Genomic DNA, 27,434 nt, shown 5'->3' with positions numbered 1-27,434 from the left:
CGTGTCGATCTTCGAACAATTTGTGATATCAGTACACTAGGCACTACTCAATCTGCCTTGATGGGCATATACTTATTAAAACACTGCATATGTCTACGCAGCATTTTCCCGTTAATGACAACAAAATTTTATGGTATGCCGTTGTTCAGCTTCTTAAATACTCATCGCGAAAAGCAATCTTATAAACAAAAACTTGGAGAGGTAAACGAAATACGTACACGTAACTCAATACAGCTAGTCACTAACGTGGCTTAGAAACATGTGACAACTTACTAGAGATAGAGAATTAATTATCTTACACGACGAGAATGCAAAGGTCATAGCCAGTGTTGCCAAGCCAGGAGAACTTATTCGCGACAGCCTCAATATTTCCCCTACTTTCAGCTCTTTTAAATCGTTCTAAAATAAAAACAAACAATTTATCAAATTTGCGACTTAAATAACAGTAATTTCCTGTACTGTAGCTATTTTGTTTAACTCTGTACAACGAAATTTTGATATGCACACTGCAATATTATCATCATTTAATTTCCCCTCCTGACTGTAAGAAAAATCCAGGGAACATGATCCAGAACTAAAGGGAGTTTTTACGGATCTAGGATTATTTTGTTCGCACTTAATTTTTTGAAGGCAGTCTAGGTTTTACTGAACAGAAGTATACAAGTATACAGAAGTTTGTGGTCCTTTCACCCTTAAGTTTATTAACTTCTCGAAACATACAACTAGTACAAAATGTTCCGACAGGTTTCCTAAGAAATAAAGATCATGTAGGTGGACGTTATAAGAGTCGAATTCGACGTTTATTCCATAGGAAAAGCGTTACTTTCATGCGGCAAAGTTTCAAATTAGGCAGATGGTCTTTCTCTTTTAATTTCTTAAATATTTTTAAAAGGAAAAGGTAAGAAGAACGCAGTGAGTTCTGGGGGCCATATAACACCCGTACTGCGTTATCACCCTTTTCTTTGCAATTAAGAACATCATATCTTGCTATTAATAAAAAAATGTGAATTCCAATATATAAAAATAGAATGTAAAGAAAAACTAGGCATGTAAGTAACTTTAAACTAACAAAGAGTTGCGAATCATAGTCAACAATAAAAGTTAATTTACGCTTGCAAATTCCTGTGAGCTTTAAAGAGAATTAAACATATTATAAGGAAAATATCAAAGTATTGGTCATAACAACGTCTAGTAATCATCATCATCATCATCAAGATCCCCACTCTTGTCATCTCTAATGGATTTTTTGTACCGAAGAACGGATTTCTGTTTTTTAACTTCATCAGGTGGTTGCATGAGATCTCCATCATATTCTATAATTCCTGCACGCGCAATTCTCCACTCCATCATCTCACTTGAGAAATCATCACGGTTTCCCAACTCTGTGAATCCCACAATGTAGTCTACTGTCTTGCTGTCTTTGATAAGTGCTACAGTCGGAATGACCTTAATTCGTAATTTCTCTGAAAGTAAATAAATAACTCAATTAATTAATAAATAGAAATTACACACACACACACACACACGTACTAGATAACGTTTACTACGAGAAGCATGAAACAGGGAAAATATACAACCAAATTTATTCATTTTTAAATGTAATTTTATATTGACTACCGGTACATCAAAAGACCGAGCCATTCACCACTCATGAAAATGCTTACTGATGCTTCTGAAATTACAAGTGATATGTACTCCCATGCGCAAAAAAATTTGCGCGTATACTGTAACTCAAGATTTTTCGCATTTATTCCACTTTCCTTATGTTTATGGGTAAAATTCAGTTATTAGTATGTGGAGATAATAGAAAGCAATCCATCTAAGGAGATATTTCCAAACAATATAATAAAATAATAAAAATATAAGCAAAAAACAAAATTATGCTCGGTTTTGTGTATACTGGCAACGATGATTTCTAGGGATTTTTTCAGTAGCAGATCACAATTGCAGAGGGAATTCAGTAGGGGAATCGAGGAGTTGGATCAGGGAACTTGATAGTGGACTAAAAAGTTGCATTTATTGGTTAAAACCTAGTGTGTAGATTGCCTGCCAAATATAAATTAGCTTCTGTAACTAAGATGTCGTACGAAAATATAGAATTAAACAGAAAAACTCTTATCTTAAGATTCGAAGCGATACGGACCATGGTTATGAAGATTATTTCTTTAAAAAAAGAAGCTAACACCATGTAGCCTCCGTGGTTAGGTGGGTAGAGTGGCGGATTCGTAGTTATTTTATTATTTTGACACCACATCGAATCCCATCCCATCCCATTTCTTTTTCTTTTCTTTTTTTTTCTTTTTTCTTTTCTTTTCTTTTTTTCTTTTACAAAACATTGTAATTTTCATGTTAATAAGAACCGAAGCAATATAATAAGGACAACTTACTGATATTTTGCTGTAATGACGTATTTATCCAGGATTAGAGAACTATTGTTTTCTGTTCATGCTGTTGTATAGTTTCTCCCATTAAGTTTTCTTGGGGAAAAAACAATTTTGTCTCCAACGAAGTGTGAAGGATATATACGGACAGAAAAAGACATCTTAGTACCAAACGTGATTTATCGTGATGAAGTGGACTAGTTTGCCATTATTAAAAATAAAAAAAAAAAAAAAATGAAGTTGGCTTTTCTTTAGGTTTTAGCTAAAAAAAAATTTTTTTTTTCTTTATAAGACTACACTTTATGAGGCAAGGTGTGTGATCATACCCACAAATTTAGCTAGGGAGTGAAAGATAATTGTTTATACAGACATTTTACAGGTTTAGGTGCTTGAAACACCAATACACCATGGTCTCGCTTATCCGACCATCCTTTGTTCCACATACCATACGATCCGATATATCATTGCAAATAGCACCAATCGGCAAGAAGATCTGCAAGTTGTGGTCTTAATCTATTTTTCATGCTGTGGAGTCTATCGCTAGCGCGCCCGTCTACACCTTGACTCATACGTCTATCATTCAGTGCAGACACGTATCCAGGTTTTCTATTCGGATACTAAGGGGGCCCAACACTAATCCTCGTAAGCACGTAATTCTAATGTTTTTAAATATCAATAATAATAATAATAATAATAATAATAATAATAATAATATTAATAATAATAATAATAATAATAATAATAATAATAATAATAATAATAATAATAATGCAACAGTTCTGTACCTCTCTTAAACTTTTTCCTACTTTTCATTTATAAACCGGTTTATTTTGGAAACTGCATTATAGCACAAACAAAATGAAATATTTTCGAGAGAAATGTAACTAAAGAAAACTGTCTGCTACGTACCGTATATCACATAACAAAAATAGCAAGAAGACATGGAGTGTATCGTTCTAATATATTAAAGTTAAAAACAGAACGGAAACGAAATGTTAATCCTATTTAAAACTGTTCTTTAATTCCACCTGGCCATTGGCGTATTTACGATTTTGTTTCGGGAGGGGCTTTGCTAACTTTCGGGGGGGGGGGGGGCTTTGCATGGAAATGTGAAAATTCTGCAAGATATTTCCTTTACTTTACTATACTAAGTAAGATTTCGTGGGGGGCTTAAGCCCGGAAGCCACCCCCCTAAATACGCCACTGCACCTGGTATAATGGCATTATGGTATGTTCTTAGAATTATAACAAGACAACAGCACATTGCCCAAAGTTTGGACACTGACTACTAGTAAACTGATATAAAAGAACCTCAAAAGGGTAAAGGCAAGTTTATTAAAAAGTGCTTGAGTTTCGGAGAGAGACAGCTCTCAGGCATTCACGCTGGATACGTCCCTGATTCAGTGCAGTGCAGTTATTTGTTATAAAACATTATTATTAGATGCGTAATATGTAAAATTATATCATAAGTTTTACTTTTCATAGGTCTTTTCTTAACACATCCATATTATCCAGCGTTCTGCCTGCCTGTTTATGTCGGATAAGCGAAACTCTACTGTATTTCCAAAGCTAGCATATACATGAACTAGAATTGTATCGTCCTAGAACAGACAATAGTGTGAAATGCTTATATTAAAAGGCTGGAATGAAAAAACATAAGTACTGTTTTGGAAGCGTGAGAACAAATTAAAAACAATTCAATATATTTCCTAGGTATCAGATTATCATCTTATTATGTCGATGTGCATTCTTTTTTAAACATAGTTTTAAAAGTTATACCATTCACAATATTCCTAAGGAAATCGAAAGAAAAACTCCTTGTGCCTCTTATGGCAAAGCGGCTTAAGTGCATGGTCAGAAACCGATTCCCACGTTAAGGTATAGATAAAGTTCCCGTACTTCAAAAATGCAAATCCGGGACACTACTAAATTACGAGAATCTTTGAAATGCTTAAAACTGAAAGAAGTGTTGAATACTAATTTACTTTCCTCCATTAGATAGAGTTGTTCAAGTATTACGTTATCACATTTTTATTCATTTCACTAGATCTTCCAAGGACGCCAATTTCTCTGTAAATTGGGGGGGGGGGGAATTCAAATGCAGAAGATATATATATGAGGATTTTAAGACAAATTACACTCAATGCCAAATATTGTATATTCATAAATACAAAGGAGGCCTACATGAGTTTTGAGCGGGCCCGGTCCCCCAGGATCGGCGCCCTTGCCTTCTTCCTAGTTAAGCAAACGTAAGCAGATGATTTACTCCCTCCCCCTGGTAAGCATTTTTTTTTTCCCTCAAGATCTGTTGTGTTTCGTGAAATAACAGCAGGAATTTCCTGATTACTTAACCATCTAAATGAATGTTTTCACTTAGAGCCATCCCGTCGATTCGCGTTGCCTAGGACTAAAATAAATTAAGGGTCAATAATGAAGATGAGACTTCCATATCAAACATGAAGAGACATGTGGATCGGAGATCTTTCTTTGTTCCAACTTTGATTTTTTCAAATCCATGATGGGAAACTATATTATCAGTACAATTTTCGAAATTAATAGTATACAATCGTAAAAATATCTTACAAAACGATGGTTTATTGCAAAATACTTTGACTCAAAGAATAAATTACAAGTAATAAACTTGTTACTTTTCCTGAAGAGTCTAAGTCGTGAATGAGACTGAAGCTGTCGAGCGTAGTGCTTGGAACGATTGCCTCACTTGTTCTACCTTCCCGTGGCGCAGCCTTGATTCGACTTGATCCCAAACGGATTATTCAGAAGTCGAAGTCGGAAGATGTTTCCCATTTTTGCAAAAAAAATTTGGTCGATTACAATCTGCCTCACTCGTGAGAGGACAATCCCATGCCGTAAGCGTCGGTGGACCACCGATAGGCAACTAGTGACATGTCTCCAAAAATTGGCGGTCCCGCAGCCAAAAATTGGTCCCACTTCCATTTTGAAAATTATACCACAACCGGCAGAGAAGCGACGGAACGCCAACGAACCACAAAATTATTCCCCTAAAATACGTTAAATCGCCTATATGCGTGATTTCTTTGCATCAAGATGAGTCTAAAAACATTAAAAAAAAAAAAAAAAAAAAAAAACGAAAGTGCCCTGAGCTGGGCGTGAACCATCAACCTTAGGGTTACTAATTGCGTGTTCTTCCGAATTCGTCACGGAGGCGATTATGAAGACACAGCTTGTAGAGTGATAAATCGTTGAAGTCTTTTTAATATTTCTAATTAGAGTGCTTCTTTAACCGTGTATATTTGAAGACAACTGTTCGGAATCAAATCAAATGCACTCGTCATGTAATTTTATAACAAAATGGCAAGCGTCTATTTACTTTTTTCATAGTTCTCCCATATTCACTTGCTAGTGATCGGCGACAGTTGCCAACTAAATTCATACAATTATACGCACCCACCTCAAGATTTTTCACTTCATGATGTAAAGGCAGGAGTTACTCTTGACCCCCGGAGCTCAAATATTGTCCTTATAATAACAATTCGTCAGGGAAAAATAATATAGGTGCCTTCCATTTCAACTCAGGCAAAAAAATATAAAATTGTACCATCACCATCTCAGATATTGTTGAAACTTTTTTTTATAGCAACTGGACATGTTTTTAAGAGACCCATATTTTTTTGTTTTGTCGAAAAAAAATTTCCCGCCAAGTAATGGGCCATCAAAGACGGAGAGTACAATTTATGAATTGTAGAAGACATGGAAAATGGTCAACTTCGGAGCCTCACCATTCGGCTATAGAGACAGGTAGAGTTATAATTCTTGTTGTGGTATGTACATAGGGATATAAATAAACTATATTTTATTATAGTTTGGTTTGCGCGTGTGTATCTTTTTGTACATAAATTAACAAATGAACGTCAATTTATCTGAAAAGTCGAAGTTTGCGAATTTTTTTCGAGCACTTCTAGTTCGAATTTTAAAATTCTGTTTTCACGGTTGGTAAGACCTGGTTACCCGCTTTCCGAAAAATATTTTGTATCGCTTCTGTGTCCAACCGTTTTGTCGCAAAAAATTCGAGAAATTGTAAAATTTTCAAACATCGCCATGTTTGGGCGCCATTTTCTCGAAAACACCATCTTTTAAAATTCTGAAATTTTGTCAGATGGTTCAACTTTACATGAACAATAAACACACCAAACACCATTCTCGACCAATGCTTCATGAATTAACTGCAGCCTTTTAAAGTTAGCGAAGTTTCCTTAACTTTGATGTCACAGTTAGCAACACTGGGAACAATAAAAGTGCAATGATTTGATGATGTTTGTGGTTCACATTCATTAAATGAAGAATAAAAGGTTTTCTTGACTTTTTTTTATTATTATTTTGATCAAGAAGGCTCTCTGAAATAGTAAAATGACCCTCCCCCTACTCCTCCGTTTTCTTAAACCGAAATAATCTGAGGTGGAAATTACGATTACGAAACGCAGAAATTTCAAGTTGACTTACTTAAAATGGTCTTCGGAAACAAAATTTCACTGATTTTTATTATTATTACTTTATTATTATTATTATTATTATTATTACTATTATTATTATTATTATTACTATTATTATTATTATTATTATTATTATTATTATTATTATTATTACTATTATTATTATTATTATTATTATTATTATTATTATTATTATTATTATTATTATTTACATGGACCAATCATTTGCTTGGTTGGTGTCTTCTTCGCTAATAGCATGTAACCATCCAGGTGCGCCAATAGGTGTTGGCTCACTCACAACTCGTCCAGGAGTGGATCTCGGGCGAAGAAATCTTATTTTATATATAAATAAAACCGATCTCAGAGTTTGGAGCTCTTAAAAGTAGCTCTTATTAGCAGTATTACCCCCCTCCCCCTTTCAGAAGTCTGTCCTAGATCCGCCCCTGCGTAGCACATTGGCGATAGTCACAAATGCTGAAGGTCCATGTGCAAGCATAAACAGCACTTCAACTTCACGTAATTCATGATTTATTCATAATATTTCTGCTACGCACCACTGGTTGTCATACATATAGGCCTATGTATGTAACAAAAGTTCCGTTTTGCAGATTTCTTAAATCTTCACTTTGAATTGCAGAAGTTCGATTTTGGGGGAAGCATGAAGTTAGTTCATGGTGACCCGCTACTGCCATAAAAACTTCGCCATTTTCCGAAAGCCAAAGATGATTTCGTTGAATACCAGTTACCGGTCGCATACTTTCCCTTTTTTTCTTCCGGAAGTCGTCGAATTGAGTTCCAGGTAACAAAACGAGAGTAATACCCGGAGTTTGTACTTGCACTATACTCACGAATTCTTCTGCGGTTTTAGTGGGGGCGCGGTGGCTGAGTGGTAGAGTGTTCACCTCCGGTGCTTGGGGTCCCTGGTTCGATCCCAGCTCGCGCCGTGTAGGTTTTGTAGTGGACAAACACCGTGCTCGTGGGTTTTCTCGGGGTTATCCCGTTTCCCCCCACTTTCTACATTCCACCATTTCATTCATTCTCATAATCACCGTCTTCTTTAGCCTAACCGGCATAAACGTGGGACGTAAAACTTAAAGATTTCATTTCATTTTTTTTCTTCTGCGGTTTTAATACTGTGTATCTGTTTTTGCTTAAGGTTATGCCGCGTTGCCACATTCTTTACACACACACCCCCCTCAATACCGTCGCAGAGACCCTTGCATGGCCGGTTTCACTGCAAAACCACTGCTTTATCGGACCTGTCTGTATCTCGAACATCTGACAGCGATTTTTAAAGTGGGATGCAGCACCACGAGAAATCACTGACACGGTTCGGGAAATTGTAGACACTTTTTTTCTCGTATTCAAACCTTTTTCTATAAAATATATTTTTGCTTTTCTTCGAGTATTTTTAGAATCTTGTCTATGGCTATGAGTAAATGAGCCGAATCGTGTGTTTTATCGTCGTTTATTACAACAAAACTGTCAGTTGTTTCATATTCCGGTGATAACTCTGAATTTCACTTTGCAGAATAACAGTCCAGTTTTCAGCAAAGTCCACATGAAGTAAAATATAATTTGTATCTTGAAATTTTATACGGTGCTTTTCGGTAGCAATTAATTCTCTTTGGATTTTCTTGATGTAGTCATGAATTAGAATTCTTACAGTTAAATCAGCAATGTACGATACGAAAACAGGAAGTGTCAGTTTTTTTTTAACGAGATTATTGTTTTCCCATATGGCATACGTAACACTCATTTTCATCAGGATCAATGATTAAAGACTCCACACTTATTCGTTCCACTCCAGGACATTCACCACATTCTTGAAGAAGACAGTTGTCATTTTCTACGGATCATACTATTAAAGGAAATAGGTCACTCATGACAGCTTCAATACAGGCTGAACCTTTGATTTGTAGCAACGCAGTAGCAGCTAACCTAGAATTTGCAGAATACACACACACACATACACACTTCCCTCGCAGGTTGTGGACTGACCCACTTTAGTTGAATACTGTAAAATTCCAAGTGACCCATTCTTATGTTGGGATTGTTTTGTTTAAAAAGTCAGTAAATTTCTTTGGTACGCGTAAGAAAACGTTTCGATTTTTTTAACTTTTTGCCCTTTTTCGATCACTGTAATGACATCGCACTTAATTGAGACTTTGTCTGGAGCATTCCAAATCATCACTGAGGCAATAATTCAGACTTTTTGTACATCATCAGAATTTATTGGATGGCCATTTCAAGTAAACTTAAAATTTGTGTGTTTCGTAATCGTAATTTCCACCTCAGATTATTTCGGTTTAAGAAAACGAAGGAGTAGGGGGAGGCCCATTTTACTATTTCAGAGAGCCTTCTTGATCAAAATAATAATAAAAAAAAGTCAAGAAAACCTTTTATTCTTCATTTAATGAATGTGAACCACAAACATCATCAAATCATTGCACTTTTATTGTTCCCAGTGTTGCTAACTGTGACATCAAAGTTAAGGAAACTTCGCTAACTTTAAAAGGCTGCAGTTAATTCATGAAGCATTGGTCGAGAATGGTGTTTGGTGTGTTTATTGTTCATGTAAAGTTGAACCATCTGACAAAATTTCAGAATTTTAAAAGATGGTGTTTTCGAGAAAATGGCGCCCAAAAATGGCGATTTTAGAAAATTTTACAATTTCTCGAATTTTTTGAGACAAAACGGTTGGACACAGAAGCGATACAAAATATTTTTCGGAAAGCGGGTAACCAGGTCTTACCAACCGTGAAAACAGAATTTTAAAATTCGAACTAGAAGTGCTCGAAAAAAAATTCGCAAACTTCGACTTTTCAGATAAATTGACGTTCATTTGTTAATTTATGTACAAAAAGATACACATGCGCAAACCAAACTATAATAAAATATAGTTTATTTATATCCCTATGTACATACCACAACAAGAATTATAACTCTACCTGTCTCCATAGCCGAATGGTGAGGCTCCAAAGTTGACCATTTTCCATGTCTTCTACAATTCATAAATTGTACTCTCCGTCTTTGATGGCCCATTACTTGGCGGGAAAATTTTTTTCGACAAAACAAAAAAATATGGGTCTCTTAAAAACATGTCTAGTTGCTATAAAAAAAGTTTCAACAATACCTGAGATGGTGATGGTACATGCTCTGCCTGAATTGAAATGGAAGGCACCTATATAATAATAACCGCATGCACATGACTGGCGATAGTTCATGTTGGCCCCTTTACGATTCTCCGTGACAAATCAAACGAGCGCGGACCAAAATGAAGTCCTCGTTCTTACGTTGTGGTAACTTCAATACCCCCGATTCTAGATATCTGCTTCGACTCGACGAATCCCTGCCACTAGTGGCACGCTAGCGGCAATCCTTCGACGCGTCGCTATATCGACGATCGCCATTTACCGGCAAGTGAGCCACTAGGAGTTGGCGACGTTTACGGCATGGGGAAGCTAATAAACAAACAAACAAAATAATAATAATAATAATAATAATAATAATAATAATAATAAATCTAAAGCCTTATAAAAAGTTTTCTGAAAAGTTACATCTAGCAAAATCATTTGTTGGTATTCCAGAACTGTGAATTCACCTTCATTCATAATTTACTTCTATCGTAGTTTTGATATGAGAATGATATGTCTGAAACTAACACAGGTCATTAAAGCTTTTTTTTTTTTTTTTTTTTTTAGCAGTTTTACTTAACAGTCAGTCAATTTGGATCTGTGATATCAGAGTTTTAGAGATTTCCTTAATTTTTCATTTCTAAAAAAGTTTGAAACTAACACCATTAACGTATCTCTTTCGATATTTCCATATGTAATGGCTTGGTCACTTTCAGTATATTTCAAACAATAAAATATTTACGGTGTCTTACTCCATTAATCCGAACTACATTTTATATCCAACAACTCTGTACAGTTTCCCTTAAATCTGAAAACTTTCTACTAAGTTAAAACTCAGTATTTTCGATTTTCTTCCTTTCTTGCTAAAACGAAAGTGTTCTTTAGACAACCTGGAATGATGACTCTATACTACATTATGTTGCATAGGGCATTTTATGTAGCATATCATTTTACAGTTGGACACTTTCTTTTTATATTGAAAGCAACAGGGATTAAGTCCTTCTACACTTATATGATAAGTAAACGCATTCTTTTTAATTCGTGGAATTGTGCCAATGCACTAGGCCCAGAGAGTTTTTAATTTAAGATAATAATAATAATAATAATAATAATAATAATAATAATAATAATAATAATAATAATAATAATAGTTATTATTATTATTATTATTATTATTATTATTATTATTATTATTATTATTATTATTATTATTATTGACTTAGGTTTTCCTGAATATTAAGCAATATTTCACAAAAAGCTGGTATTTTTAAACAAATGTGTTCGATATCAAGTTTTCATAAAAGTAGTCACTCTCTCCTATAAATAATTTCAGAGGGGCCGCGGTGGCTCAGTGATAAAGCGTTCACCTTTGGTGCATGGGATCCTTGGTTCGACCCCAGCACGCACCAAGTAAATTTTGTGGTGGAGAAACACCATGTGCATGGGTTTTCTCGGGGTTCTCCCGTTTTTTCCCACTTTTTTCATTCCACCATTGCATTCATTTCTCAACATCACCGTGTCCTTTAGCCTAGCCGGTATAACCGTGGGTCGTAAAACTTAAAGATTTGATTTCAAATAATTCCAACCCCAACAGTTGCAGGAAGTATGTCATTTCGAATAAAACAAACTACTCTATAAAATTCTGAGTATTATTATTTATATATATATACAATTCTAGCGGACCTTATTTCTAAATCGAAGGGTAAGAAGACTAAATTTACTCTCTTATTATTATAAATGCATTTCAATTGAAGCAGTTAAAATAGTTGGGAAAAATTAGAAAGCCATACCCTATATTCCAGTGTGCCACAACCGGATAACGTGGCACACTGGCGTGCCCAGCAAAATGAACAGTGTGACGCAAACTTTTACCTATTATTTACAAGAATATTTGTCGAGTTTATTTTATTTATTATTATGAACGATTCTTCCACGGATCAGCTCTCTGTATACAATTAAACAAACAAGTATCACATTGAGGGAATGAGTGTAATTATTTACTTTAATAGTAATAGAAATGTGTATATATATATATATATATATATATATATATATATATATATATATATATATATATATATATATATATATATATATATATATTTTTGTATTTTCTACCGGGAATAACTGCATCCGGTCTAGAAAGCTGGGACTAACAACAAAGGAACCCGATGTGCTAAACACACACCACCTACACACTTCAATGCACCAACGAAGGTGCGGACTATTCATGAATTAAAGTCTCTCACCCAATGTATTCTCCTAACATGTCTCCCAGCGATTACAACATTTTTTGGTATTTCAATCACTTCCTAGTAGGATAGCTTTACGTAGAGACCGCTGATTAACCTGGTATTGGATATTTCACTTTCTTACCTTTGGAGTTGACAGTCATCGGTTGGACAATCTCACACGCAAATATCTAATATTAACATCGTTTCTTCTATAATTTCGTAATATTGTATTATTTCTTTGTATTATTTATTAGGTTGGTTAGGCTTGTTTCAACACTTTTCTCTTTGCACCTACTTATTACCTATACCTTAACGTTGGATAAAAATACACTAGCTCTCACCGGGAATCAAATCCAGAACCAATGGACTTGAACCATTTGGCAACAACAAGGCACATTTAAATAGAAGTTTCGATTTTGTTAGGAAAATTGTGATTAGGTGTAACGTTTAAAAATATATTTAAGAATGGCTACGGATGAAACGCACTGAATTTTCTCGCTCGAATTTCTTAAACTGACTCGTGTTAGGCTGCAGCTATTACTGAAGCATTTATTTGGGAAATGCGAATAAAATAATGTGTTTTTGGAAAACTTTGTTCGAAGCAATTTATGTCCAAAAGTAAAGTACCCATTGGTCATATTTCTGTTAGAAATAACTTATGCCATATATTAGAATTATTAAGGAAATAACTGTATGTGAACTATGAGCAAAAGCGTCTGAGTACTTTCTGAGAAATCGTCAAAAAAAGTCATCCCCAAGAATAAAATGTCCCTTGTGTATCTTTTCAGGACAAACGAGTTAGGCTATTTATGAAATACGAACAAAATTGCCAGAGTCATTCTCGACAAAATCATAGGGTAAAGTTTGCCCCGAAAAGTAGTATACCACTTCTAGCTTTTTAGGATGATGGAATTATACCATATCGTTAGGTTATTTATGTGACATTCATTTATGAAATATGAACAAAATTGCGTCAGGCGTTAATGGGAAAATCGTCGAAGAAGAGTAAACTACCTCTTCTGAATGTTTACAGAACGAACGAGTTGTGTCATATTTTAGGTTATTAATGATACAATTATTTATGAAATGTGATTGAGAAAATTGCTCGAAAAAACACATCCCATACAGTGAATTACACCTTATGTATTTTTTTTTCAGAGCAGTGATTCAAACTATATTTGTAAAAAAAATAAGCAAAATCTTTACAGCTATTTTTGAAACAATTTAATTATTTTAAATTTTCATCCTTCAGTAAACTACCCTTATTTTTAGGTGTCGGAGAATATAGAATTCGAAACGATAAAGTCTTATAAAAACTTCATGTCTAGACTTAGGTCCAGATACGTCGAACAGTATGGCCTCTATTTGAATGCATGTAAAAGCGTGACGAACCAACAAACGAACAGATGGACAGACATCAAAATCACTTTTTCGATATGTGGGGGCGTGAAACTTGAATTCATTGAAACCTCGAATTCGATTTTTATTACTATTACTACAATTTCTTCTTTCGTCGCTTGAACGTGAAAAAGAATAGAAATACAACGACACGTAAGGTGATAATTTGTAATTCCCAAAATTTAATGAGTTACGTTTAATGTGTTGCCATGCTAGAAAAAAAGCTTATGCCTCATTTTAATATCAGTTTTTCACGCTACTATATAATGTAGAAATATGGTATGATTATCGTTCATATTCATTCTATATTTGGAAATATTCGTGTTCCGTATACATAGATCTGTATAATTTAGTTACGTTCAACGAAAGCATTCTTGCACTTGTGGATATGAAAAAAAAAAAGAGAAAGTCAATACTCTAAAAACCAAAAAACAAGCACACACACATAAACGATCATTTAACATCAGGTCGATGTAACAAGGGGGAGGCTGGACAGACTGTCAAGGTCGCGTATGTTCTTCCTGACACACAAACCCGAAGTGAGTTGTCTGCTGTTCAAGAACGGGAAGTAACATACAAGACTATAAACTGAAAACAATAACTGTTTCCAATAGTACACGTATTCTAATACTAAATAAATACGTCGATTAAAGGATACTACCAATAAATTATTTCCTTATTATATTGTTTCGGTTCTTATTAACATCAAAATTACACACTTCCTATAATGTTTTGTTAAAAAAAAATGGGATGGGATTCGATGTGGTGTCAAAATAATAAAATAACTACGAATCCGCCACTCTATCCACCTAACCACGGAGGCTACGTTGTGTTGGCTTTTTTTTTTTTTTTTTTTTTTTTTTTTTTTTACAGAAATAATCTTTATAATTATGGTGCGTATCGCTTCGAACCTTAGGATAAGAGTTTTTCTGTTTAATTCTATATTTTCGTACGACATCTTAGTTACAGAAGCTAATTTATATTTGGCAGGCAATCTACACACTAGGTTTTAACCAATAAATGCAACATTTTAGTCCACTATCCAGTTCCTTGATTCAACTCCTCGATTCCCCTACTGAATTCCCTCCGCAATTGTGATCTGCTACTGAAAAAATCCCTAGAAATCATCGTTGCCAGTATACACAAAACCGAGCATAATTTTGTTTTTTGCTTATATTTTTATTATTTTATTATATTGTTTGGAAATATCTCCTTAGATGGATTGCTTTCTATTATCTCCACATACTAATAACTGAATTTTACCCATAAACGTAAGGAAAATGGAATAAATGCGAAAAATCTTGAGTTACAGTATACGCGCAATTTTTTTTGCGCATGGGAGTACGTCACTGTTTGGAGAGGTACGTGATCGTTCGAAAAAAAAAGAGATCCGATCTTCCAGGTACCATTGCATATTTTTACATACACAGTACACAAATAAACAAATATGTTCCACTAGAATAATAAGAATCGAGTATTATTTTATTTCCTTACAAATACGTATTTCTGGGCTATGCTATGTGGGTACCTTCCACCACGGTATGGCGCGTCCTGAAGTTGTACATCGATAAAAAAAAAAAAGGACTCTCGATATATGTTAGCTACGAATATATTGAATAAGTTGTCGCGGAAAGACACCAAAGAGTAATTAATATAGGGGGTTTGGGGTGAGGCTAACTTCCTTATCCTGTAAAAAAAGATACTCGTTCAGAAACATTTACAGACGCTTCTCAGCAAGATATAACTTGCACGACCTCAGCAAAGTAACAAGTGAGCTAGAGAAATATAGAATGTATGTAGTACGAATTCAGGAAAGGGAGCGCCGGAAATTCTACATTGTTTTATGGGTTTAAAATAAAAATCATCAACTATGAATAGGGGGTTTTCGTTCATAAATGAACAATATCAGCAACTAAATGTGTTGAATTTGTTAATGATAGACTCCCTTTTATTACTCTTCAGGGTCGGTGGTGTGATTTGTTCCAAATGTAAAGATCCAAAAGAAGATAAGGAGAACGATTAAGAAGCAGAACATACATTTGAACAACTCCCACGATATCATATGAAAATTCTATTATAGGATTTCAATGTGAAGGTAGATCGAGAGGATATTTTAAATCGATTATAAGAAACGAAAGTAATGACAGCGGCATTAAATTCAAACTTTGCAACGTATAGAAACCATATCGTAAAGAATATGAAATTCCCACATCGTGATACTTATAAATATACTTGGACCTCATCAGATCGAAATTCCTATAATCAAACTGATCACATTTAGTAAGTAGAAGACAGTTTTGCATAACAGATGTTCGGTCGTCTAGAGGAGATGACTATGACACCAATTATAAATGTATATATTATAGTTGAAAAAGGAAATCTTCAACATCTGAAAACGGAGAGGTTTAATCTAAAGAAATCAGAACATAGTCAGATGAGAAGGGAAAATATAGGCTAAAGTGTCTAATAGACTCTAGGTTTTAGAAAGAACAGAATTCAGTAGTGTTTAGGATATTTGGATTAAAATTAGAATATCATTAAAATTCCAGTACAAGAAAAATTATGGTGCCTTTATTCGGGAAACTTCAAAAAGTTTAGAAAAAAGAAATGGGATTTTTTTAAAAGCCAAAATCGCTGAACTTGAAGATAATAGTAAAAACAATATTCGTGACATTTATAAAGGCATCAATGAATTTAAGAAAGGCTAATCTCGCGCGTATGTATTATAGAAAGAGAACAGCAAAATTCTCACGGATACCGATAGCATTTTCGATACATTAAAGATTTCTTTGACATTTTCCTCATCACGCAACCAAAAAATCATGTACGTGGAGAAAGATAAATGCATATAGCTAAGGAAACACAAATTTCCGGGCGTAGACGTAATTCCCACTGAGTTAATTTCAGGTCAAGGGAAAAAAGCTGTGGAACGAAATACAAAAGCTCATTCTCCTTATCTAAAACAAGGAAATATTGGAACAAGAGTGGAAGAATCAATCATTGCTCTAATTCTAAAAAAGGCAGCAAAATTGATTGTAATAATTATCGAGTCATCTCTCTTTTTTCAACATTCAATAAAATCCTCTTAAACATATTGTTACCTATACTGTCCCCATACGCAGATGAAATTATTGGAGATTATCAGTGAGGATTTACGCGAAATCAATCAACTATCGACCAGATATTTACCATACGTCAATACTCGGAAAAAAATTGGGAATACGGTACATCAATTCTTTATTGACTTCAGGAACGCCGAGAGACTGTTAGGAAAGAAACATTGTTTAACATTCTTACCGATTTCGAATACCGAAGAAGACAGTTGGATTAATTAAGATATGTTTAAATGGAACCCAAAGTAAAATCCGAGGAGGAAAATATTTGTCTACGAGCTTTCACGTCGACAATGGCTTGAAACAAGATATATTGCCTCCATTATTATTGAAATGAAATTTGTGAGTATTACGTCCCACGGTTATGCCGGTTAGGGTAAAGGAGACGGTGATGATGAGTAATGAATGAAATGGTGGAATGAAGAAAGTGGGAGGAAACGGGAGAACCCCGAGAAAACCCACGCACACGGTGTTTGTCCACCACAAAGTTCACTTGGCGGGAGCAGGGTTTGAACCCGAGACCCCTAGCACCAGAGGTTCCATTATTATTGTACAGGGTGTCCAATATACAATGCAACATGGAGTTTGAGATATTAGAACTTTTGAACTTGAAGCGATACACAAATAATGGTTATAGCAAAATGAAGCCTTGCTCATGCATATATTTTTGAACATGGGAGCAACGATTGAAGTACACTAGGAACTACACAGTGTTGCCAGATGTAACCGAAGGTGTAGATTTTTTTTTTTTTTCAAAACATGTAAATTGACTCATAACCCATACGTATGGATGTTCTGTCGTTAATTTTCAGTTTGTTTAGTTGGAGTAGCTTGGAAACAATGGAGCAGAAAAAAGAACTTTTCATTTCCACCGATAACTAATCGGATGAGGCCTCTGTAAGGGGGAACTAGGGAAATGAAGTTTCCATAAATTAACACTCTGAATTGGCAACCCTGCTGATGTTTCAGTGCATCAAAAGATGTGTTAAAGATCTGTCTATATTATGCAATTCCTGAAAACAATGAAAAATAAACTTCGAAATCATCATGATAAAATTTTTATTTACATGCACCCGGCAACACTTCTATTCATTTCTATGGGGCTTTTTAAAGCAAAAGGTACACAAAAACAATTCTCGAACTATTCAAGACCTGGAAACGAACATTCGCAGTGCCATTGAGAACTTTAACACTTCTAATCTTCGTAAAATCGCTGCCAACCTGGTGAAACGTGTGAACCAGTGTTTGAATCAAAACAGTGGACACTCCCAGCATCATCTGTAGAGCTGGTAACTCATTTCTGATAGTAGCAGTGTTCCCGGGTGCATGTAAGTAAACGTTTTATCATGATAATTTCAAAGTTTGTTTTTCATTGTTTTCAGGAATTGCATAATGTAGGCAGATCCTTAACATCTTTTGATGCACTGAAACATCAGCAAAGTTGCCAATTCAGAGTGTTAATTTATGAAAACTACGATTTCCCTAGTTCCCCCTTACAAAGGCCCAGTGCTTGAAGTGAGGCGGTATGAGCCGGTTATGCATCCGTAAGTTCGAAAAGCGGCTGGTATGGCATACTGAAAAAAAATAAAAATAAAAAAATAACCGATTTAAATTGTAATTTGCGTGCAGAAGACAACACAGTTTACACAGAAATAAATACGATGTTAGCATTGAGTCAACAAATATGTTTGTACTATCAAATATTTCGTTGATGCTGCTTCGAAAATGAATGACAATTCCCTATCACTCTATTCAATGATAGAATTTGTGTTCTTAATTTTTTTCAACATTTCGGAGAGCACTTCCACCCCCTCAAAAAAATTCTAACTATCTTACCACTCGCCTAAGATGTTTAACCTGGATCCGCCCCTGGCATCGACAGGACTATTCCTTAAAATTCACAATTATACTTTTCACATTGTCTGCACTTCTGTGTTCACAATTATAAGAAAACATGTGTGTATCACGAGATGAGACGACACCAGAAGAAGCTTTTGAAAATGGAACTGAGATTGGAAAGAATTATTAAATACTAGCGGAATACAATGGAAAACAATATTCATTGAGTTGAGTTGAGTTGATTTTGAGTTTAACGTCCCTTTTCAGCAGCGAGGCTATATGAGACGTGGACCTACTGATTAACGTGGAATCCGAACCACATGAGCTCCCGCCGGGAATCGAACACAATATTCATTGAATACTAGGCTGATGATACTGGGGAGTAAAACATTTACATATTTGTCCTCTCTTTCTCTCTTCCTATAGATTCTCACGTCAAAAATGGTGCAAAAATGTCAGGAGTAGAGATGCTCTTTAGGGTTATGTCAAAATTACTGCTCTAAATGGTCATATTTGTTCCATATCTTCACCTCATCTGATGTCACTTTAAGCACTGCAGAGGCCACATCCGATTAGTTATTGGTGGGAAGGAAAAATTCTATTTTCTGCTCCATAGTTTCGAAGCTACTCCAACTAGAACTGAAAATTAACGACAGAACATCCATACGTATGAATTATGAGTCAATTTACATGTTTTGCAAAAATAGTGATTTACACCTTCGGTTACATCTGGCAACACTGTGTGGTTCCTAGTGTACTTCAATCGTTGCTTTCTAGTTTAAAAGTATATGCAAAAACAAGGCTTCATTTTGGTATAACCATTATTCGTGTATCACTTCAGGTTCAAAAGTTCTACTATCCCAAACTCCGGCTTGCATTGTATATTGGACACCCTGTAGAATACCATGTAGAATACCCTCCATTTGTTGTAGAATACCCTATGAGGGAAATCAAAAACAGTAACCAGGGCCTAAAGCTGAATGTCAACGTCCTACGTTGCTGATGTAAATTTTCTAAAGATGATATGAGAATAATAGAAACAAATGCAAGTTTTATTAAACACCTGTAGAGACATGGGTTTAGAAATACAGAGAAAATTAAATACATGGAAATTCGAGGTAACCGTACTCCTGTAAATTATGGAGTTAAAATACAAAATATCCTTTCCAAAAAGTAGATACTTTCAAATATCTCCGATCAACATTAACAGACCACAATTATATCCACGAAGAAATTAAATGCCGACTGAAAGCAGGGAATTTGTTAAAGAATAATTATGCCTGTTGTACTGTACGGTTGCGAAACATCGTCGTTGGTCGCTTACCTTAAGGGAAGAATGCAGATTTTACACATAGGAACTGCATAATTTATACGGTTTACCTAACATTGCTACGGTCATTAAGTCCAGAAGGCTCACTTGGGTAAGTCGTGTAGCCAGAATGGAAGGAAACAGAAACACTTTCAAAATTTTAACTGGAAACTATCGGAAAAAGACCATTAGGAATACTTAGGCGTAGATGGGAGGACAGTATTGAGATGGATCTCACAGAAACAATAGTACAAAATGAAAACTGAATTCAGTTGGCTAAGGACAAAAATCAATGGAAAGCTTTTGTGAATGCAGCATTGGCCATTGAGTTCTGAGTGTTATCGGTGTCTATGGACTTAAACTAGTTATGTATGAAGAATAGTGTCGTTCGGTGAGTACATTATCCGGAGAAGGAAAACGCCTAAAATCTGTATGTTAGGTACCGTCATCCGAAGAAAGAAAAGAAATCGCATATACTGTAACTTCCACATTTTCATTAATAACTTAGTTTTATTCATATATTATTGCTTCTTCGTGCTTTCTTTAATAAAGCTGTATAGTAGTGAATAATTACACTGGCCTGCGATGAAAAAAATGTTTAGAAACTAGTAAGTGATTCTTATAGATTTCGGGGTGCTGATTTCAACGGAATAATCGAAAAAGCTCTATCACGTAAGGTTTTTTCCACAAACGCACATCATGCTATACGCTTTGGCTCTTTCTCTGAACGCTCTGTAGAGACCATATTAAATATGTTCTGGCTAGACGACAGGAAGACTAATGATAATATAGTTTTAAATTTACAAGGTAAACGTATAGGAAACAAACATAATATACTTCCTGCTAATGTTATCCTTAGAAGTTCGACCTTTGTTTTTCGGAGCCAGACTTATCGCTCTTAAAAAGAAGTGTGGTGGAATCAGGCCTATCGCCATAGGGAATATTTGGCGCAGAATATCAGCCAAAATTATATGCTTCAGAATACGAGAGCCTGTTAAGAACTTTTTGTCTCCCCATCAACTTGGAGTTTGTATTCCCAACGGAGTCGAAGCAGCCGTTCATGCAACCAGGATATATTTCTCCTCCACACACAGAGCTCCAAAGGCATCGCAAAGCTGGATTTTCGCAACGCTTTTAATGAACTTCGCCGGGACTCCATGCTTACTGAGGTATTGAAATATTTTCCCGCAATATACCCATATGTTCACCAGTGTTACGCTCAACCCAGTAACCTATTCTTAGGCCAAGACACTATTTCATCCCAGAGACGAGTACAACAAGGTGATCCCTTGGGCCCAGCACTTTTTGCCATAACAATACATTCTATAGTACATTCGATTAATACTGAACTAAACATCTGGTATTTGGATGATGGGACTATTGCTGACAAACCTGAGGCAGTCCTTTCAACGTTAACACATATAAAAGAGAAAGCGTCAGCTCTTGGCTTACATTTGAATTTCCCAAAATGCGAAGTTGGTTTTCTTGGATCAGATGAAGTCACATCCGAACAATTATTCAGAAGATTTGGAGAAGTTGCACCAGGAATACGTCTGCTAGGCAAACAGGATGCTTGTCTTCTGGATTCTGCTCTCATAAAGGAAGCATTTACAACTGTGCTATCAACCAAAATATCCTAATTAGAATATTTTCTGTCTCGTCTTGACTCGATATCAGCACACGGAGCTTTTTTCGTTCTACGTGCTTCATTGTCAATCCCTCGTCTAAACTACTTTCTACGGTGCTTTCCATCTTGGAATGATACTCCACTGCTGAAGAAATATGATCATATCCTCAAAATGGGTCTGGAGTCAATTTTGAACTGCTCCTTGAGTGACGAATCTTGGATGCAAGCATCCTTACCTGTTGGATTAGGAGGCCTTGGTATTCGAAGAACCGTTGATATGGCGATTCCTACCTTTTTAGCGTCCTACCACGGATCCCTTCGTTTAATCGAGGCTCTCCTTCCTCAAGGCTACCACCTGGACCCAGATGGGATAGTTGAAGAAGGCTCTACCAAATGGATAAATGGATAAATATAACAGATTCGGACCTTTCAGAAATCAGCAAAAGAGGTTTTCAGGCATCTTGGTACACACCAATAGCAGTACATTTCCATAAACTTCTTTTACAATCCGTTGCTGTTCCAGAGGATAAAGCTAGACTTCTTGCTGCGTCATCTCCCCATGCTGGTGCATGGTTAAATGCGTTACCTTCTCCCCAATTAGGTCTTCACATGTCTAATGAAACCTTTCGAATCGCAGTAGCCCTAAGACTAGGTTCAGCTGTTTGTGAGCCACATCGCTGTCCAGCTTGCGGGGATCAAGTTACCCAACGCGGCCTGCATGGCCTCTCATGCATGAAGAGCATAGGCAGAAACGCCAGACATTCATCTGTTAATGACATCATTTTGCGAGCCCTCACGACGGCAGGAATTCCTTCGATTTGTGAACCGTCAGGCTGTTGTCGTTCCGATGGTAAACGACCTGATGGCATGACATTAATACCTTGGATGAGAGGCAAATTTCTAGTATGGGATTTTACATGTTCGGACACATTCGCCCATTCAAGCCTGCCATTGACCGTTGTGAATGCTGGAGAAGTTGCTAGACGTAGAGAGGCAGAAAAGGAAAGGAAATACAATAATCTCCTCGATAATTTTATATTTGCTCCAATAGCTATCGAGACCAGTGGAGCATGGGGTTCTAGAAGCCTTGATTTTATCAGAGAGGTAGGCAGACGCATATCTATCGTTTCTGGAGATGTTCGTTTGCATCCTTCTTATTCCAACGTATATCCATTGCGGCCCAACGTGGCAACGTTTCGTCAGTTCTTGGTACGTTGCCGCCTGGAAGGGAACTGGAGGAGGTGTTTCTTCTCTAGTACAACAGAAACAAGCGAACAATAGAATGATAAAAATAATATATCAACGTTCAGAGAAATTTTACATATATATTATATTGTAATCTATTGTTTCTGAACACTACATACTATACGCTATATCTCCGAAACTTATCCCCAATATATTATTTTGAAATAATTATTAGTCAATTGCAAACTGTTATGTTATGTTATTTTTGCTGCTTTTGTTGCAGAAACTGTTATTGTTTGTGATGTGATAGTATTTCATTCTCGGCTACAATAATTATCTCTACTTATTTATAAATGTTGCAGTATGTATATCCTGTGATTTTATAATTGATTCCAGCAAGAATTCTGTGTACGATTGTATTCAGGAAAATTATTTTTTAAAAGTTTGTAATAATAATAATAATAATAATAATAATAATAATAATAATAATAATAATAATAATAATAATAAAACATGCAAAAAATAAAAATATAATAATAATTGTAATGTGTGATAACGGTGGTTTTTTATATGACTAGACATGTCTTTCAGGTCATATTTGCACGCATCTACACCGTAAGTTACTGTACGTATATACTGTATGATTTATGTATATGATAAAACATGTGTAGGACTTCCTGCTAATTAAATTTATTTGTCAAGCAAAATTCAGGCACCACTCTATTAAATTAAATTTCGTCCAATTGTAATGGCAAAGAACGCCATTCCTTATGATAAGATTGCCAGTTAGGTCTAGCTTGTTTGTAAGTATACCTATGTTAGGTGAATTGACTTTGAATGTAAATGCTGTTTGGTGTGCGCTATAAACTATCCAGTGTTTGTGAAGTGCTCTAAATGGTTCCAATGGATTGTCGACATTCACCAGATTCGTTTTGTCACATTTGTGGAGAATATATAGTAAAGAAATATCAGCAGAACATAATAAACTTTGTCAAAAACGTGTATTTCACTTATTTTGGTGTAAAACTAGGTGACCGAGACAAATTCTGGGCTCCGCACAACGTGTGTTATCCATGTGTAGAAGTTTCGAAAGTGGTGCAAGAGGATAAAGAAGTCTTTTAGTTTTGGTGTGCCCATGATTTGGAGAGAACCTCGAAATCATACCTATTACTGTTATTTTCATTGTGCAACATACAAGTGTTCCACGAAAAAAGCACATCTTTTATCCAAATCTACCTTCAGCAAGACTCGCAAGTGTTGCATTGCTCAGAAACATCTATTCCACACTATCCAGAAACATTAGAGGATACCAACCTAAGTTCTGAGATGATGACCAGGATACAAACGAGTTTGAAGTTATTCCAGAAACAATGAGCCTGAGCTATTTTTGCAGGCAGAACTTAATAATTTAGTAGGGATTTGGGTTTTACCATAGAAATGCGCAGTTACTGGGTTCTCGACTGAAGGAAAAAAAAACTTTTGACTCTTCTGGTATTTCTTTTTCTTGGTTTAGATAAAGAGAGATTTTTCATTCCTTACTTTTTGTGAAGAAAGCCTAGTATATTGTTGCAATGTCGCTGGAATGATGAAGTTGAATATACCATATGAGATAAGGACTGAAGACTGTTCATCGATTCCTCGAAAAGAAGTATTAAAGCAGTGTTGCTACATAATGACAGTAGATACGTCTCAGTTCCAGTTGCTCACTCTGAGCTTCTAAAAGAAAGTTACGAAAATCTAACTAATCCTCAAAAAACTTAGTTGGACAAACTGTGAGTTAAAAGTTATTTCGGTGATTCTAGGCCACACGCAGTTTACACCAAACATCCGTGCTTCCTCTCCGAATGAGATAACAGGGACAGAGCTCATCACTGGGACAGAAAGTTTTGTCACTTAGGACATCCATAACATCCATAAAGCCTGGAGTTAAAAATATAATACAGGAAATCTTAGTTGATCCTAGTAGAATCCTGTTCCCGCCACTTCATATTAAATTTGCGTCATAAAACAGTTCGTAAAAGTTCTGTCAGTACAAGGAGAATGTTTTCGATACTTGACTGAAAAGTTTCCAATGGAAAGGGTGTATTTATTGGTCCAGACTTCTTAAAACTAATGAAAGATCGCGAATTCGATGACACAATGGCTGTACCTGAGCAAGGGGCTTGGAATGTATTTAAAGAAGCCTTTCACAATTTTTTTTTTTGGGGGGGGGGGTAACTTTAAGGATCCTAACTTCAAGCCCATTGTAGAAAACATCTTACGAGGAAGATCCATAAACCGTAAGAGTTGAATTTTGATGAAAATTTGTGACAAGATTCAGTTCGAGTTGCTAAGTAACGTAGTAATAGTCACTCGATGCGCAAATGCTTCGTTGAGCTGCTACACCGACACCATCTTGAAATCCTGTAGGCAATGTCCAAGAATACTCTTTTAGCACAAAAATGAAAAAGATTTTGATATATCTGACTTCAGTGTTGTAAACCAAGGTAAATCATCTATATGTGAGAGTACTTCCAGTGCATGACCGCCATCTTGAAAGGCGCCATATTGAATCGTCGTCAAATATGATAAATGCCAAGGGGGTCATGTGGGGTATCAAATAGAACTGAAATTTACTCCTGAATTCATTTCCGTAACCAAAGTTTAGATATCTGTTTTCACTTCAGAGTTAAGAGCTCTCTCGCTCACAGAAACATAAAAAACTGAACAAGTAAAATTTGTGATATGAAATGCGGTCGTGCAAACACTTGCATGATTTTAACTAATGCAATAGTAGTTATTTGATCTACAATAGCCACTATACCAATCAGATCTTGAGACTAGTGAGAGATATCGTTAATTAAATTGAAATGCCTGTAGTGAAACATGGAATAGCAGCACTGTAACAAATTATACCTATTTCAAAATCGCTATATATATGACTGTGTGTGTTGCGATTATGCATAGCATTTAAATGCTGTAATACCGTATAAGTTAGGTGCAACGGCACATATGACTTTACAAAAATATGTCTTGAAATTATTAGAAAATTGATAGAAAAATAACTGAAAAATTATTAGAAAAATAATATAAACTGGTGCACATAAGCAAATATTAACCTACTAAGCTTTTGACCTTCAGTTGTGATAACGGAGATTCAAAACGAAGTGATTAGCACACAGCATCATGGAGCAGTGCAAACACTTAACAAATGTACTTTCGTCACAATCTTCATGACCACAGACACTATTTTTTACTAGTCTTCAGAACATTTGTAAATGAACCAACTATTGCTCCTGTTACGTACTCACATTTCTGCCATGCATATGCAATCATGTTCTTTAGGACTGGCGCACAAAATTGATGATACACAACAGAATGCATTTTCTTTATGAAAATTCTGCCATATAACTTGTACACCGAACAAGTGAACACCTGCTACAATCAGTTATTTATCACAGTTTTGATATGAAAACTAGTCTTGCCCTTATTATAAGCAAGTGTTTTATCGTTAAAGGTGGAAAGATGCAGATATTTAATTATTTTATATTGAAGGGAAAAGGAAGAAAGAGGCTTGTTTTATGGATTGCAAGTTGAAATTGGATCTTGTAATAATCTTTACTGCCACATATTCTTAGCAGTTGTGCATGCATTCTCTTATCACTAATAGCAGAACAGACACAAGAAAAGTGAATTCTAAGTTTCCAGGTGTATCTTGTAAGAATTGGCTGTGAACTGATAATTTAAATCTCCTTCATTGTTCAATGTGGCAGGAATAAATCGATTGTATTTAGAGAAACTGTCAATAAATACATTAAAGTATTTTAACTTCGTAATATGCACGGTAAATTATAGGTCGTCAAATATGAGTATTGGAAAGGAACGCAATATTCTGCAACAATGATGGTCTTGCGTAAGGTTTCTAGATTGGAGAATAAAACTTAACACACTATAATGAACCACGTAAAATTGCCTAAAAGAGATTTTTGGTTTGATACAATTCAACGTCCCACACGCCTGCTACGCTAAAGGAGACGTGGACCTACTGATTATAGTGGAATCCGAACCATTTTGGTCGTTCAACTAATATGTACCAGTTTATATAATTTTTCTAATATATATCCGAACAGTCCCTTTGGTATCCTCTGCTTGTCAGTACTATTAGGCATGTGTTTCATCGACCAACAGTCTATTCCATCGCACTTTGAAATAGGTATAACTTGTAGCATGCTGATATTCCATTTTTCACTACAGAAATTTCAATTTAATTAAGGATTTATCTTACTAGTCTCAAGATCTGATTGGTATAGTTGCTATTCTACTACATTAGTTAAAATCATGCAAGTGCTCGCACGACCGTGTTTCATGACAAGTTTAACTCGCACAGTTTTTATATGTTCCTGTGGGTAAGAGGGCTCTTTACTCTGGAGTGAAAACAGATATCTACATTTTGGTTACGAAAATGAATTCAGGAGTAAATTCCAGTTCTATTTGATACTCCACATGACCCCCTTGCCATTTATCATATTTGACGACGATTCAATATGGCGCCTTTCAAGATGGCGGTCATGCACTGGAAGTACTCTCACATATAGATGATCTACCTTGGTTTACAATACTGAAGTCAGATATATCAAAATCTTTTTCATTTTTGTGCTAAAAGGGTATTCTTGGACATTGCCTACAGGATTTCAAGATGGCGGCTCAACGAAGCATTTGCGCATCGAGTGACTTACTACGTTACTTAGCAACTCGAACTGAAT

At 35.5% G+C, this 27,434-nt stretch overlaps 1 protein-coding gene across 1 annotated transcript in view; it reads right to left on the bottom strand.

The window, feature by feature from the left end:
* Nucleotides 1-674: 674 nt before the first annotated feature.
* Nucleotides 675-27,434, bottom strand: part of LOC145680912 (phosducin-like protein 3) — a 220,213-nt gene continuing 193,453 nt past the window's right edge. Inside the window, exon 4 of the mRNA XM_081752073.1 lies at nucleotides 675-1,463. Coding sequence (XP_081608199.1) covers nucleotides 1,189-1,463 — 275 coding nt within the window. The 3' untranslated portion in view covers nucleotides 675-1,188. The remainder of the gene's footprint in view (nucleotides 1,464-27,434) is intronic.

This window comes from Thermobia domestica, chromosome 3 (genome assembly GCF_964235325.1).
Source record: "Thermobia domestica chromosome 3, izTheDome1.hap1.1, whole genome shotgun sequence".
In the NCBI taxonomy this organism is placed as follows: domain Eukaryota; kingdom Metazoa; phylum Arthropoda; class Insecta; order Zygentoma; family Lepismatidae; genus Thermobia; species Thermobia domestica.
This window is presented reverse-complemented; position numbering and strand designations above follow the sequence as displayed.